The sequence below is a fragment of the Scyliorhinus torazame genome, chromosome 17 (assembly GCF_047496885.1).
Source record: "Scyliorhinus torazame isolate Kashiwa2021f chromosome 17, sScyTor2.1, whole genome shotgun sequence".
Classification (NCBI taxonomy): domain Eukaryota; kingdom Metazoa; phylum Chordata; class Chondrichthyes; order Carcharhiniformes; family Scyliorhinidae; genus Scyliorhinus; species Scyliorhinus torazame.
This window is the reverse complement of record NC_092723.1, coordinates 43060871-43079874: the sequence shown is the minus strand read 5'-3', so window position 1 is coordinate 43079874 and position 19004 is coordinate 43060871. Positions and strand designations below refer to the sequence as shown.

The 19004-nt window shown below is 41.9% G+C and overlaps 1 protein-coding gene across 7 annotated transcripts in view; it reads right to left on the bottom strand.

Annotated features, from left to right (window-relative positions):
* Positions 1 to 10663, bottom strand: part of hmga1a (high mobility group AT-hook 1a) — a 182233-nt gene extending 171570 nt beyond the window's left edge. For 3 of the 7 annotated variants that reach the window (XM_072480379.1, XM_072480380.1, XM_072480372.1), the window contains exons 1-3: positions 9822 to 9861; positions 9561 to 9669; positions 6036 to 6119 (exon numbers count right to left, since the gene is read on the bottom strand). In XM_072480379.1, the coding sequence (XP_072336480.1) occupies positions 6036 to 6119; positions 9561 to 9669; positions 9822 to 9829 (201 nt within the window). In that variant the 5' untranslated portion in view covers positions 9830 to 9861. The other 4 variants (XM_072480378.1, XM_072480375.1, XM_072480373.1 and 1 more) reach the window with 4 other exon arrangements.
* Between the last annotated feature and the right edge of the window lie 8341 nt (positions 10664 to 19004).

The window sequence follows — 19004 nt, the reverse complement described above, 5'->3', positions numbered from 1 at the left end:
ATCTTTATTTCACTTAAATCTAACATACATGTCCTGTTTTATACTTCCTGGTCTAGACAGCATGTCTCAGTGAGGATTGACTAAATCGGTTTCTTACCCACTCACAGTGGGCGGCATGGTAGCACAGTGGTTATCATTGTTGCTTCACAGCGCCAGGGTCCCAGGTTCTATTCACGGCTTGGGTCACTGTCTGTGCGGAGTCTGCACATTCTTCCGGTGTCTGCGTGGGTTTCCTCCGGGTGTTCCGGTTTCCTCCCACAAGTCCTGAAAGATATGCTGTTCGGTAATTTGGACATTCTGAATTTTCCCTCAGTGTACCCGAACAGGCGCCAGAATGTGGCGACTAGGGGCTTTCCACAGTAACTTTGTTGCAGTGTTAATGTAAGCCTACTTGTGACAATAAAGATTATTGTTATTACTACATATTTCCTGTAGAGAGTGCTGCTCTGAAAAAAGATGCCAGATCAGTACAAGGCTACACTATATACATTGCTACACTATAAACATTAAGTCCACAAAATCTTTGTGGGCAGCTGTCAGCGAAATGGATGGCAAGCACCGTTCTTTCACCACTCAGTGCCAAACCTGGGCCATCATATCCAGTTTTTACATTTAACGGAGATTTGGAATGAGAAATGCTGAAATAACACAGCAAATGCATCAAAATCGGAAAAGATAAAGACTAACATTTTGGGGTCTAGCCCCTTCATTTTGACCACTACCCTGAAATCACTCGATCAATCTTTCCCCACACACACTGATGCAAAGAACTATTTTTTCGCCAATTTGGAATGGAATCTTTCATATCCAAAAAGTATCTGTTGACATATAAACTAGATGATAAATGTTCGAAATTAAATGTCAATATGAACACTTTGAAATATCCTTCAAAGCATTTCAAAAATGAATAAGTTACAAAGATTCTAAACAATACTCAATCTCCTTTGCCTCCTCATTTCAGACAATTTCTAAATAAATATCCATTCATCCTTACTCTGCAAGAAGCCGATATTCCAATTACTAATGCCACCCTGCTGCCCCTGCCGTTCTCTACATTTCCATATCTTATACATTTACAAAATATTAGTATTTTATAAATTAATCAGTTACAAACTATTGCTGATTTTTACCTTTTCTTACCAGCCATTTTCAGTAACAGATGATGGATGTTAAACTGAGAGTTGGATGAGAGACATTTTCCACAGCAGATATTTGTTCTTGATACTGATACAAAAGTTCCAACTGCCCGAGCTGCTCTCCATCACGACACAGAAACCTCTGCTTTTAACGGTATATTAATAAGCATCACTGTTTTTGGAGTACAGTTCATTAAAATACACAGAGGGCTATCCGAAATATCAAACCACTGGTCAACTCTATTTGTTTTGCTAACAATAGGGTGATCAGTTTATGAACAATCTTTTAAATATCCATCCATGGGACATGGACCAGCATTTGTTGCCCATCCCTTATTGCCCTTGAACTGGGTGGTTTGCTACGCCATTTCAGAGGGCATTTTAAGAGTCAACCACATCACTCCTCAATGAGTATTACCATCTCAGAACTATAAATGCATATTCTATCCATTGCCACATGATCCCTCATCATTTCCAGAGTGAGACTAGTTTTTTTTCTATCCAACATTTCCTGGGTAACTATTCAGGTTTGTTTTACAGAAGTGTCCAAAATCTCCAACTCTAGCTCAGAGTCAGAGACATTTGCTGAGGTCCCAGGGAACAGGGGAAATTGTCCGTCAGAAGTTGAAACTTCCTGGACAATTCCCAAATAGGTCAAGACTTCCACAGTGTCCTGATATCCATCTCCCATCACACCTCCAGTTTTCAATGATACAGAGTCCAAAAGGTTTGGTCAAATCTAATGTTAGGTGTGATTCCACGATTGGCCAACATTTGTAGAACAATCCATGATGTGCTTGGAATTACAATAGCAACCAATTAACATAAACAAACAAATAGCAGAAAGGAATCAGGAATCACCCATAGTCACCATTAACACATAACAGTACCCCTCCCCCCCCCCAACCCTCCCCGCCCTATATGTTCGATGTAATCCAGTTCTTGAAAGGGCACAGGGTAGAGAGGATGATCTCCATCCCAACAGGATCTGCCTTCGGGCGATCAACGGGGCGAAGGCTACAACATCTGCCTCCACACCGTTTCCAACCCCGGCTGGTCCGACACTCCGAATATGGCCTCCCGAGGACCCGGGTCCAGTTTCACGTGCACCACTTTAGAGATTACCCTAAAAACCTCCTTCCAGTAATCCTGCAGCTTTGGACAAGACCAAAACATATGAACATGGTTTGCAAGGCCCCCCTGCAACAGTCACACACATCTTCTACCCCCTCAAAGAGCCGGCTCATCCTCATCCTTGTGAGGTGTGCTCTACATACCACCTTCAGCTGTATCAGCCCCAACCTCGCACACAAGATGGAGGCGTTCACTCTCCGGAGCACCTCACACCAGAACCCCTCCTCCATATCCTCTCCCAATTCTTCCTCCCACTTTGCCTTGATCCTTTCCACCGGTGCCTTCTCCTCTTCCAAACTAGCCCCGTAAACCGCCGATACTACCCCCTTCTCCACCTGTCGTCAGCACCTCCTCCAGCCATGTGGAGGCCGGCTCTACCGGGAGGTTCTGTATCTCCTTCCTGGCAAAATCTCGAACCTGCATGTATCAAAACATTTCCCCTGCTCCAGCCCATACTTCACTCCCAGCTCCTTCAATCCTGCAAACCGACCCCTAAGAAACAAATCTTTTAGTGTCCTAATGCTTTCTCCTCCCATCATTGAAAATTTCCATCCCACTTCCCCGGCTCAAATCCATGGTTCCCCTGAGTCGGCATTTCCCTTGACCCTGTCCCCAACTCGATCTGCCTACAAATTCTCAACAAAGCTATTACTGAATATTTCACCAGGGCCGTCGGGAGTGGCGCTGTTGTTAGCGCCTTCAATCCCGACCCCCTACACAAACTCTCCTCCATTCTGATCCACTGAGTCAACTCCTCTGACCCAATTCCGTACCTTCTCCACGTTCGCCGTCCAGTAATAATACATCAGGTTCAGAAGACCCAAACTCCCTACCTGCCTTCCTCTCTGTTGGAGCACCTTTCTAACTCTGGCCACCTTCCCTCCCCATATGAACGAGGTAATCATTCCTTCAATCTCTCTAAAAAAAATGCCGTTGACAGGAAAATCTGCACGCATTGGAAAATAAACAGAAATTGCGGCAACACGTTCATTTTAACCGCCTGTACCCGACGTGACACAGGGAGACCATCCCACCTTGCCAGAGCTTTCACCCTCCCCACCAAACTAGAAATGTTGTACTTATGGAGCTGCCCCCCCCCTCCCCCACACACAATCCCGAGCACCCCCAGCTATCTAAAGTGAGTCCCTGCCCTACAGAATGGCAGCCCCCCCACACCTGCCCCCATCCCCGGCCGAGACACTCACTCGTCTAGATTTAATTTGTACCCCGAGAAAGACCCAAACACCCGAAGCAACTCCAATATTCCCCCTATTGATACACTTGGTTCCGACACGTATAACAAGTTGTTGGCATATAAGGACAGCCTATGCTCTACCCCCCTCCCCGCATTATCCCTTTCCATACCCCCGAACTTCTTAACACGATGGCCAATGGCTCAATCGCGAGTGCAAACAGCAGGGAGGGGACATAGGACATCCCTGCCTAGTCCCATGGTGAAGAGAAAAGTATCCCGAGCTGATGTTATTTGTGCGGACACTCGCCCTCGGCTCCTTCTCCAGTAGCTTTAGAAATTTGACATTCTTATATCTGTCCTGACAAGTGCAAGATGAAAAGCTTCAATAGCGTATCACTTTATTTCAGCAATATTCAAGTTCTGTACCACCAAGCAACTATTTGTACATCGCGACCTGTTTCATTGAGTTACTGTTGATATCAGGGTTGTTATTAGGATTTCAGCAAAGGAAAATTTTCATGATGAGCATGCTTAGCCTACTAAATAAACACTTAGCAGTACAGCAATGAGTTTTGTCTTTTGTCCTGGTTGCGAGTAATCCGACGTAAACAGCATGAGGCGGAAGTACTGCCGATGATGTGTGGTGATGAATTAAAAAGATTACACGATCAAAGAAAATCATGATGTTAAAGCATTACTAAAAGCAGGCTGACTACAATTTTTTCTCCAAATGATATTGGTACCAATATATGAACTAGCCTACAACTGGTGTCAAGTGAACACAATTTCAGCCCAGCTTCAGAAGGAAATATACTCACTCATGAGGAAGAAACTCAAATGCCACCCTGGGAAGGTAGGGGCATATTGAGATTGGGTTATACTGAGACTACATCTTCTGCACATCTACTATACATTAGATCTAGCTATTTCACATGATGTTCTATATACGCACACTGCATAAGAGCAGCAAAACCTGCCACTGATGTCCATAAATGCATTAACAAGACACAAAGTGACATTTCTTTACAAAATTCAGTAATATGATTTTTTGCAACAAACACACACTTGCACTCAGGTACATTGATGGTACAGACATCAAATAACATACCTCACGTCTCTGGAGCCTTCAAATCATAACCAGCCTGTTGTTATAACAAAATAGGAAATAGGCACTGGAATCAGCTAAACTGCCCTACTGAACTTCAGTTTCCAACCTTATCCCCATATTCCTCCGTTCTCCTCCTGCCCTGAATATACAGTGGTCCAATAATTCACATTCTTCTGAAAGGGGAAATCTCTCCTGATCTCAGTCCTAAATGGTCAATCCTTATCCTGAGATTTAACCAAAAGTTAAAGCTCTTGAAAATCAACAAATAAATTCCTTTTTGTTCATTAATAAATTATCTTAAAATTGCCCATTACAGGACCAAATACCTATGTAACTTTAGCAAGAATTCCTTAATCTTTTGTCTTTACTCATTCATGGGATATGGATGCTGCAGGCTGGGCCATCCCTAATTGCTCTTGAACGGAGTGGTTTGCTAGGCTATTTCAGAAAGCATTTAAGAGTCAACAACATTGCTATGGATCTGGAGTCATATGTAGGCCAGACAAGGTAAAGAAGGGCAGATTTCCTTCCAGAACCAGATGGGTTTTTACAGCAATCCACAATGGTTTCATGGTCATCACTGCACGTTTAATTCCAGATTTTTATTGAATTCAAATTTCACCATCTGCCATACTGGGATTCGAACCCAGGACCCAAGAGAATTATCCTGGCCTCTGGATTACTAATACAGCGACAATACCACTTCACCACCGCCTCCCTTATATTTTAACAATAAAGGCTGACATTCCATTTGCCTTCCTATTTGCTTGTGTACCTGCATGTCAACTTTGTGATTTGTGTTCACCCAAACCCTCTGTGTACCAGTATTTTCTAGTCTCATCTAATAAAAAAAATTCTGCTTTTCCATTCTTCCTACCAAAATGGATAATTTTGCATATTCCCACATTATACTCCAGGTGTCAACTTATTTCCCAATCATTTAGTCCAGCCTAAAAACAGGAATACTCCGCATGTCTGGCAATATCTCCAATTCTGAAGAGTTACATTCATGTTAATTCCTCTCTCCCTAGACGCTACCAGACCTGCTGAGAATTTCCAGCATTTTCTGTTTTTATTTCAGGCTTCTAGCATCTGCAGTATTTTGTTTTTATTTAACAAGCTATTATCCCTTTTCATTCTCTTGCACCCTCATCACATCTTACTTTTCCTCCTCCCTTTGTATTTTAGTAATTTTGCATGCAATACATTTGATTCCTCCAACAAGTAATTGATTCAGTCGAGGCCCAAGCACTTTCTAACATCCCCAAAACAAGTAATTTGTTCCCACTCTCCATTGTGAAAATTGCTTGCGTGAAATGGGTTGCCAATGGTGAATGATTTGATCAAATCATTCAAAGGTCAAGCAAAGGTAAACAAAATAAAGTGTAACAAATTAATGATGCGTTGATAGGGTATAAAGGGTATACAATATTTAAAAATTATATGGACTACATGTACTTACTCTGCCAGATTTAGGAGAAACTTTGTTTTTGCTTCCTTTTGGTCTTCCTCGTGGTCGTTTTGGAGTAGGAGCTCCAGTTGGTTCCTATTAAATTTGAGGGAATAAAAAGATTAATAGCACGACTATGGTAGACAAACCACGAGCTACGTGTCTATACCTGTAGGTTTTGCTCACTGTCCCGTACTAGTAAGGGGAGAGGGAACGAACAAGATTTTATTTGGTTCATCCAGTGTTATGCTTTGTTGCAAGATTGCTCTGCCATCTGCACAAGACAGTCATTGCATTTTATTATTTTTAAATCTTTCAAAGATTAGTTGCTGAAGGAACATCAGCCTGTTGTCAGCTCTTCTCACCAATGTAACACCAACAATTTCAGCTGTCACGACATTCATTTTGATGCAACAAAATGAGTCTCTTAAAATTGATAGTTTTGAATGATCAACAAACCCCACTATTTTTGCTGTTGCTCTTTTAAACATTATCAAACTAGAAGGCTTTCTGAATCATAAACCTGATAAAATGTTAATAGTACTGAAACATAGAAAATTAATGGGCATGTGATAAAAGTAAAACAACATTTTACTAGATTTGAAAATGTACCTATGGTTGGTGATATTATTGTCCTCTCATTAGAGACCAATAACATATTTAGTTTTTAAGAATCCCAAACCCCAAGGATTTACTGAAAGAATGAAGCCACAACGTTAATTCTTTAAATCGAAAGAATTTTACGATACCAAAAATCAAAGAGCAAGAATCCTGATGCCCATATTCTGTTTCAAATAGTCAGTAATGTGAAATATATTTATAAGTATAGTGAACCCTTTTCCCTATTTATCATCCCCCAGGCAACTTGGTCACATGACTGTTTACTGGAAGCCAGTTGCTCTTTTTTTAAAACCAGGAAAGCAATATAGTTCTTAAAAGGGACCATCAACCGAAGATATTTTTATCCCTAAAAGATGAGCCATTACAATATTATAATATTAAGAACTTCTATGGATTGTATCCTCTAACAAACTCTCGCTATAATTGGAAAAGAGAAAAGTACACTGAAAACTTACTGCTGCAGGTAACAATGTGTTTATTACACCATAAATAAACCCACCCCAGAAACATACATTTCAGAACTGGTTACCCTAGAAAATTAGCCTGCCTGAAACTATCCCAATATACAAGCATTTCTATGAAAAGGTACAGAACCAGTTTATAAAATTTCCTCTAAGACATCTGAATGCATTATTTAAATAAAGCACAGGCACAACATGATGCCATGGTTTTCACAACAGCAGACAAACAACCAAATGACTACATGAACATACTCTGGCAGCCAATATTCAGACTTTCAATAGGGTGATCTAAGACTCTCAACAGGTTGATCTAAGAATTTGCAAGATTCATCAAGCTGGGACCTCACCACGCAGTGACATTTTTATTTTAATTGGCACCTATCCCCATTTTGAAACAATCACCGCACCATAGATCTGATTGAGAAACCTTCACATCTATTCATAAAAACTATGATTCACACTCATTAATGGAAGATTTATTTAAAACCCCACTTTCATGTTAAAACTAGAAGAGAGGAGATTTACAAGTATGTTGCCAGGACTGGAATGTTGCACCTATGAGGAAAGATTGGATGGGCTGGGGCTGTTCTCCATGGAATAGATTAAGCCGAGGGGAGATTTGATTGAGATGAAGGTGCAATAGAAGGGCCTAGTTACCTTAGCGGAGAGGTCAGTGACTGGTGGGCATAGATTTTAAGTGATTGGTAGAAGGATTAGAGGGGAGATGAGGAAATACTTTTCCATCCGGAGGGATGGCAGGGGTGGTATGGAACTCACTGCTTTAAAATGTGGTTGAAATGATGCAAAAAAACAACAACCCTCACCTCACTTAAAAAACTAATATGGATAAGCACCCCAAGTGCCGTAACCTGCAACTGCCATGGGCCAAATGTTGGAAAGTAGGATTATGCTGGGTGGCTCAATTCTTTTCATCCGGTTCTCAGCCTTTTGGCTAAGATCAAGTGTAGGCTCCAGCCCGAGATCAGGCGTAATAGGTGTTATTGTCAGCTTGGATCCAGTTTCTTTGGGGGGACCACTCACTCATTGGATCCAATGTGAATTTGAACTGGTTTTTGGAGCAAGCGAGGAGACGAATTAGGGCTTGCCGCCATCCCCCCCTGCGGCATTGGTTTTGATAATAATCTTTATTGTCACAAGTAGGCTTACATTAACACTGCAATGAAGTTACTGTGAAAAGCCTCTAGTCGCCACATTCCGGAACCTGTTTGGGTACACGGAGGGAGAATTCAGAATGTCCAAATTACCTAATAGCACGTCTTTTGGGACTTGTGGGTGGAAACCGGAGCACCCGGAGGAACCCCGAGCACAATCCATTTTTTTTTTTTTTTTAAAGTGCAGCCAATGCCGCCGCAGGCACCAAGAGCCAAGTAGGCCTTTTCCTGTGCCACAAACTTCCTATGATCCTTATGAACTAAAGAAAGGAGTGATTATTTCACGAGGTAGAAATTTTAAGGTTAGGTTTTATTCTAGTCGGTGGGAAAGACATGGGTGGTGGGGGGGGGGGGGGGGTTGAGAAGTCAATTAAGAAAATATCAAGACCCTCTTCTTGCCATCCTGACAGCCAACTGGTGTTGGTTGGGGGGGGGGGGGGGGGTGAGAGGGGGAAGACCTGTTTGGGCTGCAACCATGAGCAACGCACTGACGTCACGGAGGCCGAACGTCGCCTCGCATTGGACAGGCTGTCCGGTTGATTGATAGCCGGTTTAGCCAATCGCAGCCGGGCAATCCCCGTCAGGCGGCCAATCGGGGCAGGGGTTGGGGCCGGGACTACCGGTTCACGATGGTTTAAAGGTCTCACGTTGCGCTGGTGCTGAAAGCAACATTGTAACAAAGGGTGAAAGCGAAGGAAAGGGGGGGTGAAAAAAAAAAAAAACCACACAGGGCGCTTTGAAACCACCCGGAGGCAACCCCACCCCACCCCACCCCACATCCCTGTTATAGAGATTTTAAAAAATATATACACCTCCGAAGGTATTGCAATTTTTTTTTAAACCAAGGAGGGATAAAATGTTCCACCGGCTCAGTCACAGCCCAAGCCGGATGGTGCTCCGCAATTCGGCGCGATTGGGACGCCGATACATTATTCAAAAGACGGCCTCACTGTATGGTGTATCTGTTAACACGCAAAATCTACCAAAGCCAACAACAAATAGGACGACCGCATAGGCGAGAGAGAGAAAAACCAAACAAACTTGCATTAAAATCCCCAAACGTGTCCCTGGGTCGGTAAGAGATTTTAACAAATATGCGGTTAAAATGCAAAGCGGTAGTTGTTAACTTTGAACAGCGGGTGACTGTGTTTTACGCGGGTGCACACACTTGTCTGGTTAAATTGGGGTGGGTTTTTTTTTTGGGGGGGGGGGGGGGGGGGCAGTGCGCGATGTCCCGCGATGTCCCGCTCTCAGGACTCAAATGTAAATTACACATGTCATACTTGGGGTTGCTTCCTGGGTCTGCCGCGTCCTCTCTTTGGCGTGACATCCTTCTGCTTTGCCGCTAAAGGCTGGCTGGGCTTTGCACCTGTGTCACTCATCCTTATTTTCCTGCAAAACAAAAATAAAATAAGTAGAAACAAAACAGGTGAACAGGAAAATAATGGGTAACCCATGCATTAGCAAGAAAACCGGGCAGGTGAAGTGGATTCAACAGCCTCGCTGCAGCAAATAAAAGAGCTGAAACTTCCCCACAGTCATACATCAGCATGCAATCGGTGCACCGCAACAAGCTCTGCACGATTATACTTAAATGGCAAAACACTCACAAGGATGCAACGTCAGTGTGGAATAGAAAAGCCTTTTCGCTCCCTGGTCGAAATGAAACTAAACGCTGGTACAAATGCAGAGTCTACATATACAAACACACATTAAGGCCTGTTCCTGTGCTCGATTCCTACCCTGAATGATGATCACACTGCCTCTAATAACGGCGGCTGGAAGGAAACGGAGAATGCAAAAGGAACACACACTTGGCTCAGATCCAAAGGCGGGCGATACGATAAACGCTAATGGTATATTTTATAAAATATATATATATATTTAAATAAAAATCCTAAACAATATCAAAGCATCTGCCACAGACTGGACCGAGTTACATAGCAGCAAAGCAAGTTCTGATTGGATCCCATCCAGCAGGTTATTATACAGAATCCTCCTAAGAGATGATCTACCCACTCAAATATGCACGCTTACTATTAATATTTTCAACAGGGAATCTTTTTTAGGCAAATTGTCACTATTTAAAATATGTTGCAATGCTTCTGTTACGCATGTCGATGTTCATAGGTTTATATTTTGCAGCATCACATGCTCTGGGACTGGACTCGGATTGTCACCTCCCACCAACCGGCGAGCCCTTGATCTCAGCAGCAGTAACACACCATCGCCCGCTTCCCAATGCTCGCTGCCTTCCTCAGGTCGAACAAGCAGCATTAACGTCAGCCTGCATTTTGGAGCAGTTTGGTCCACACGCTTTCTCCTTCGAGGCATGTGCGAGAACTGCACCGAGAAATTCGCAGAAGAATGTCTTCACTTGGCCAAAATCAGAGCCACTTTAAACCTCTTAAGTCGGTGACAACCTTTACTTTCACTGCAGCTGCCCTTTGGTGGTGCTCGGGAACATGTTTATACATTTGAGCAGAGTTTAGCATTCAGATTAAATCTATGAAAAGGATTCATCAATCAGGCTTTGGTGACCTTCATGTCACATCATTTAAAAACAAATGTTTCTTTCCTTTGCATTTTAAGTATTTTTTCAAACTAAATGGGTGGTAGTTGCCCTGGTCACCAGCCTCTCCCTTTGACTTTTGCACAAGAGGATCTAGGTTCATTGCTCCTCTTGATTTTCGACATTCCTTCTGCGGAGAGTTTTAACTGGCTTCACTGAGATTGGGATCTTATATGGGAGGTCACTGGTGTGTGCATAAAAACTATTATTTAAGGTGTCCTTTCTGCTCTGAAGATGGTAATAATGTAACGTAGGTTGAATCCACTACAATCTTTGCAAGAATTCTCTTTTGGATAACCTGAAAATATAATTTTCAAATGCAGGCACGGAATAAATATTGAATTCCTTAAATATGTCAAAATACTCTTGAAAAGAATGAGTCGAATAACATTTGAAATCACCGTTTCAAGCAGAAGACTTATTGGCGGGGATTTTCCCTTGCAAACCAAATATTCTCGGCAGTAGTTATCTCTTTGCATATCTTAGTCATATTTCAAAATAAACTCAATGTGGCGATTTAAATCAAACAAAACAAAAAATAATCTTATTTTGACTTCTATTTAGAGCTATGCTCAAAATATTACCTTTCACATGCTGACAGATGTGTATTTCTAACTTTAAAAAATTTGACAGTCCCAGTTTTTATTTCTCTCAGTTTTCGATTTTGACCACATATTTCATCAAAGTATTGTTACTCACTCGAAGTTTAATTTTTGAACACTAAACTCCATTTTTTTTAATTAGATATTGATTTTAACTGAAAGTGCAGTTCCACATGTTCACATTGTGCCTTGCTCTGCTTGGTCTGGTAAAAATTAAACGAGTTTGAACACAGAGCAGTTTAATGCATTGCAGAAGCCAAAGTTGAAAAGTGATTACAATATAATGCTGTCTTCTCACTTTGGTAACCAACTTTACTGATAATGGGCCATGGCACTGTTGCTTCACAGCTCCAGGGTCTCAGGTTCGATTTCTGGCTTGGGTCACTGTCTGTGTGGAGCCTGCACGTTTTCCTTATGTCTGCATGGGTTTCCTCCGGGTGCTCCAGTTTCCTCCCATAAGTCCTGAAAGACAGGCTGTTAGGTGAATTGGATATTCCAAATTCTCCCTCTGTGTACCCGAACAGGCGCCGGAATGTGGCGACTAAGGGCTTTTCACAGTCACTTCATTGCTGTGTTAATGTAAGCCTACTTGTGACAATAAAGATTTGTATTATTATGAATGGCAGAGCAAATCCGATCGGCCGAATGGCCTAATTCGGCCCCAATTTCTTATGGTCTTATTTTCTGTGGCAAGGCATCTGATGTTAATTTGACTTTCCTCTGCTTATTTTTATTAAATTTTGTGCAGCAAGTTGCAGAAAGGACATGTTGGTAACACTACAGCGAGGAAAATCGAGCAACTGGGACCTGAGTGAACTGGAGCAGCAACTGTGAATCTCCTTAAACAATCAGCTGAATGAATGTGAAATTAGCAGGCAAACAATGCCGCAGGAAGTGTAATTAGTGGGCGAACTCATTGTCAGATTAGTTACAGGAAGAGAAATAAACAGAGGGATCGAAAGCTTGGATTAATAGAGAGAGAAAAAAAGCCAGAAAGGAAAGGAAAAATTAATTTAAATTTGACTTTATTAAAATGAAATAGTGAGACTGCAAATTTTCAATAGTTAATGTTTAGTGTCAGTGAGGTTCAGTGGCAGTCGTTACTAATTGCCACATTGTTAAAAGGGTACTTAAACTTGTCATGGCATGATTGTAGTGAGTTTAGTCCATACCTACAAATACAGCAACATCACGGCACTCAGTGCATTTTCACAGTGAGGCAAACAGCAAAATACTATAATTGCTCATTGGTAGCACTGCAGCCTCCCGGCGCCACGATCCCAGGTTCGATCATTGACTCTTACCAACTTTTACAGATGCACCATAGAAAGCATCCTATCGGGCTGCATCACAGCCTGGTATGGCAACTGCTCGGCCCAGGGCCGCAAGAAACTTCAGAGAGTCGTGAACACCGCCCAGTCCATCACACAAACCTGCCTCCCATCCATTCAGCACCTCCCGCTCCATCTACACCTCCATCTACACCTCCCGCTGCCTGGGGAAAGCGGGCAGTATAATCAAAGATCCCTCCCACCCGGCTTACTCACTCTTCCAACTTCTTCCATTGGACAGGAGATACAGAAGTCTGAGAACACGCACGAACAGACTCAAAAACAGCTTCTTCCCCACTGTTACCAGACTCCTAAATGACCCTCTTATGGACTGACTTCATTAACACTACACCCTGTATGCTTCATCCGATGCCAGTGCTTATGTAGTTACATTGTATATGTTGTGTTGCCCTATTATGTATTTTCTTTTATTCCCTTTTCTTCTCATGTACTTAATGATCTGTTGAGCTGCTCACAGAAAAATACTTTTCACTGTACCTCGGTACACGTGACAATAAACAAATCCAATCCAATCCCGCCTCTGGGTCACTGTCCGTGTGGAGTTTGCACATTCTCCCCGTGTTTGCGTGGGCTTCGCCCCCACAACCCAAAAGATGTGCAGGTTAGGTGGATTGGCCACGCTAAATTGCCCCTTAATTGGAAAAAATTAATTGGGTCCTCTAAATTTATATTAAACAAAATACCATTATCATGAAACTATTGGTAGGGCAGCATAACATGGACATTTTCAGTACCGATTCGTCACAATGACAATTTTAAACGTGTTTTGAATTCCTTTGTGTGGACTACTTTTGCAGGACACAGAGTCCGGGGGGAGGGGGGGGGGGGGGGATTAGATGTTATGCATGCAAAACAGAATATTTTCCTCTGTCGGAAAATATTATATTTTATTGTTCAATTTTTAATTTATTTTCTTGCTAGTGTCCTCGTGTTAAGATAACCTCTGGTTTAAAACAACTTGCACATGGTTAAATGTTTCAGAGAGGTTCACTGTTGCAGGAATGCTGCTGTCCATGGTATTTTTTTGGGTATTAATGCAACCTTTTCCAGCAGGAATGTTCAAGTTACAAAGAAATAATTAAAAAGTAACTTCCTCTGGTAATTCACACACTTTGGCTGTGCTCCAGTTAGCCAGATTCAGTTGCGAATGGTTGGTGTGAAATATTGCTATGGTTAAAAAAATTTGCTTCATTAATTTTTATTTCAAATAGCACAGTAACTCTGGATTATATAATACACTTCATGCGAACTGTTTTGTCATTTTTCTGTTTAAAATTGACTTCCTAACCTACACCCTTGTTTATACAGGAAATGCGGTCAAATAACTGAGTCATGCCTGTACTTGGTAAAGACTCCATGCTAAATTGGAAACATAAGAATTTGGACTTTTGAAATAATGAAAGATATTTGTTCGTTAAAGATAATCTGGTACGTCCTGTGGCAAAACTATTACCTCAGGTTTGTTCATTTTTCAGATAATTCTATGATTTTCTTTTTGAAGCTTGCAGTCACATACAATACGACGTTACAGGCACATTGAGAGAGCAGGAAGCTGGTTCACAGCACTAAATGGTTATGTCAACAAGTAACTATGAAAAAGGCTTGCAAACCACAGCAGACAGCTGAGCATATGTAAACAATTAGAAGTGAAGTGGCTGTCAGGAATCTTTATCGATCTTTATTTTAGGCTGAGTGGCGATCATATGTTTTCTATATTATTTAGATAAAGGAAATCATAGAATCCCTACAGTGCAAAAGGAGGCCATTTGGCCCATCAGCTTTTCACCGACCCTCTGAAAGAGCATCCCCCCAAGGCCCCACCCTATTCCTAACTAACCTTTATGGACATTAAGGGGCAATTTAGCATGGCCACTACACCTAAGCTGCACATCCTTGGACTGGAGGAGGAAACCGGAGAAACCCATGCAGGCACGAGGAGAACATGCAAACTACACACAGTCACCCAAGGCCTGAATTGAACCTGGGTCCCTGGTGCTGTGAGGCAGCTGTGCTAACCACTGTGCCACCGTGCTGCCCATAAATTAAAGATACAATTTAATGCTAGAAGTTCAGTGGAGTATTCCTTTTGTTTTACTTCTAAGTTATAGTAAAATAAATAAGTTAATTTTATAAATTATTAGTGGTTGAATATTTTTGATGTTTGGGAATAAAAAATGACAGCTCACAAGTTAGCAAAACAGGCTGCATTTAATTTATGAAGAGGTTGGTACATGTCTACCTTGATATGTCACATTTACTTCTTTTCCACAATAGACAATGCACAAAGTACTTTCCACTCCCCATAAGGTTCATCTCCAAGATAAACTGAGACAAAAATAAGTAGGCAAGGCAACCAATTACCAATCTCTGCCAATGGTATTCTTGATCTAGCCGCTCAGAGTGCATAAACATTGTCCAAATTGACTCTCCCTCTGTTTCAAAATCTTTCCCAGTGGCAAAATGGCTAATTTCCATCTTTCCACTCACATCTGTCATGGTAGGTAAGATAAGAATGTCCTGTGTAGGGAATTCATGATTGAAAACTGTATGCTGTCGACCATGTTATATTGCAATGAGTACATTTAATTGCCGTGTTTGACAGTTGCTTGTACATGATTTTTTCTTTACTTTCTTAAGTCCCCACACGTGCTCATGCCCATAAATTCCGAGATTTTGGTGATGCACATCCACATGTGGCAGCTTAGTAGTGCACATGTTGATTTTCACTCTGATATTTCCCTCACTGTGAGTCTTTTATATTGCTTTTACATAGGCAACATGTTTAAACCAGTCATTCTATTTGGGCGAATAAGTTCAGATCCACGTCCTGCTATTCTATGCAGGTTCGCAGATGACACTAAGATGAGTGGTAGAGCCAAGTGTTCAGAGGACACTGAAAGCCTGCAGAGCAATATAGATACTTTAAGTGAGTCGTTACTAATTGCCACATTGTTAAGTCTGGCAGATGGAGTACAATGTGAGGTCATCCATTTTGGTAGGAAATACAGCAAAATGGACTATTATTTAAATGGTAAAAAATTACAGCACCTGCTGTGCAGAAGGACCTGGATGTCCTTGTGCATGATTTGGAAAAAGTTGGTTTGCAGGTGCAGCAAGTAATTAAGAAGGCAAATGGAATGTTGTCCTTCATTGCTAGAGGAATGGAGTTTAAAAGCATGGAAGTTATGTTGCATCCATATAGGGTGCTGGTGAGGTATTGTGTACTGTTTTGGTCTCCTTACATGAGAAAGGATGTACTTGCACTGGAGGGCGTGCAGAGGAGATTCACTAGGTTGATTCCAGAGTTTAGAGAATTAGCTTATGAGGAGAGACTAAGTAGACTGGGACTATACTCATTGGAATTTAGAAGAATGAGGGGCGATCTTATAGAAACATAAAATTATGAAGGGAATAGATAGGATAGAAGCAGGGAGGTTGTTTCCACCAGCGAATCAAACTAGAACTAGGGGGCATAGTCGCAAAATAAGGGGGAGCAGATTTAGGACTGAGCTGAGGAGGAACTTCTCCACCCAAAGGGCCGTGAATCTGTGGAATTCCCTGCCCAGTGAAGAAGTTGAGGCTACCTCATTCAATATTTTAAGGCTAAGGTTGATAGATTTTTGAAATGTAAAGGAATAAAAGGTTATAGTGAGCGGGTGGGTAAGTGGAGCTGAGTCCACAAAAAGATCGGCCATGATCTTATTGAATGGCAGAGCAGGCTCGAGGGGCCAGATGGCCTATTCTTGCTCCTAGTTCTTATGTCAAGTTGTGCAGACTTTAACTAAAAGTAACAAGTGTTACTTGAAGTTGAATCCCATGCAATAAAAGGAAAAATGGCAGCCTTGATACAAAATCAGCTGAGTGACAGGAAAAAAGAGGAATGGCGAATGTTCATTTTTCGGACTAGAGAAAGGATAAAGTGTGGTTCCCCAGGAGTAGGCACTAGAACCACTGCTTTTCTCGGTATATGTTAATCAATTAGATTTGGGTTGTAGCCACCTGGGATGGCCACTTCCCGATTACAAAATGGACACTTTGCAAAGATTGCAGGGAAAATGGACAATACTGAGAAAGCAAGCAGGTGCAGGGTTTGTCTGTTGATTGGGGCCGCAGCTCCCAGACAAGACCAAAACTGCAAAACCATTACCATACTAATGAGCCATCCCCGGGGACAAAAGAGTAACATTTAAGTAAACGATACCAAGGCAGACACCCCGGCGCCAGAGGAGACCAGAACAAAGCAGGCCAACGGCCACCTAGGACACGCCCAGCCATCAGGGCACCCACCCCCTTATTGGAGGAAATCGATAGGAACGATTGGGAAACGGTCCAATTAATTGGGGCCAAGTTCAAGACCCGCCCAAAAGCGCACAAAGCCCCCTTTGGGTATAAGAAGGATCCCCCAAGAGAGAATCGCTCTCTTGGCTCCGGCTCTCACCAAGGAGAGACCTGCCACAGCTGCATTAGAACAAGTAAGTCCAAGGTCAACGCACGCTACCAGGCAGACGCTCTTAGCTGTTATTCCATACCAGTTTAACCCCAGCAGCCTCAGAACCGAACAACGGCCATTGTTCCTCTGACCGAGTGGGTGCCTGAAGCTAAGTATAGGCTTTAGCAGTAGTGATAGTTTAGTCTGTAGAGTTTTGTGCGTGAGTATATTTGACTGTGTGTAAATAAATGAGCATTGAGTTTGAACTTACTAACTGGTGTATCGAGTCTTTGATCAGTATTTGGTTTTGAACCTTGTAGCGGTATCGAGAGATACCTGGCGACTCTAGAGCAAAACAAAATTAGAATTAAGGAAGACGACCATATTGGCCGCCATCTTCAGAGCCAAATTAAGAGAAACACAATTAGCAACAGGGTGTACAGGGTCAAGATTTGCAAATGACACAAAATTTGTTAAGTATTGTGAATTGTAGGGATTTCAAAAGAACTCAGGCTGGTGTAATGGGCAGACATGTGAAATTGAATGCAGAGAAGTATAAAGTGATACATGTTAGTAGGAAGAGTGAGGAAGGGCAATCTAAATTAAAAGCTCCAATTCTAAAGGAGGTGCAACCTTGTGTCCAATTTAGGATGCCACAACATGAAAGCACTAGAATGGTTCCACAGATGAGGGATTTCACTTGCATGGATAAGTTGGAGAAGTGGTGTTGTTCCCCTTCGGCAAGAGAAGGTTGGGTAGAAATTTAATAGAAGTGTTCAAAGTCATGAAGGACCAAGATGGAGTACTAGGGTAGAGAGAAATTGTTCTCATTTGTGGACATGTTCAGAACTAGAAGACAATGACGTAAAGTGGTTTGCAAAAGAAACAACGGCAAAATGAGGGAAACCCTTATTACGCAGCAAGTGGTTAAGATCTGGAATGCACTGACTGAGCGTGTGGTGGGGCCCGATTCAATCATGGCTTTCAACGGGGAATTGGAGAAACACCTGAAAAGACAACAATTTGCAACATGGGGGAATAGGATTAGCTAAGTTGCTGTTGCAAAGAATTGGCACAGGCCCAGCAATCTGAATGACCTCCTGTGCTGTAACCATTCTGTGAATCTATGGTTCCGTGATCTAATTTATTACTAATTTTTTGTAGATTAATTTGAAACTATCCAGTTTGTTTTGCATATAAATTGAAATGAAAATCGCTTATAGGCTTCAAATGAAGTTACTGTGAAAAGCCCCTAGTCGCCACATTCCGGTGCCTGTTTGGGGAGGCTGGTACGGGAATTGAACCGTGCTGCTGGCCTGCCTGGTCTGCTTTCAAAGCCAGCGATTTAGCCCTGTGCTAAACAGCCCCAGTAGGTGCTGATTAGATGCAGATAGTGCAGAATCATGATCTATTAACATTTAACTTGCAGTGATGTACATCTGTCAATAGCTCTTAGATTGAATTTCTATTTTAAATTAGATTGATGTGTGGAATATATATGCAAAATGATGACCAAATGAATTATTAGAACTTCACAACTTTAAAATAATAAGTTAGCTTGATTGATAGGATCTCATTTTGAATCATTAAAAGTATGCAATTTTTAAATAATGACTCATTTGCACACGAATATCATACATAATCTGGGGTGAACTTACATCATGCATGTTCCCAGAGTTGGATATATATTGGAGTATCAATTTGAGAATTAACTCAGGTTTTGTCCACATTCCTCCAAAGAAAACATTCTGGAGTCAATTTGGAGGGCATCC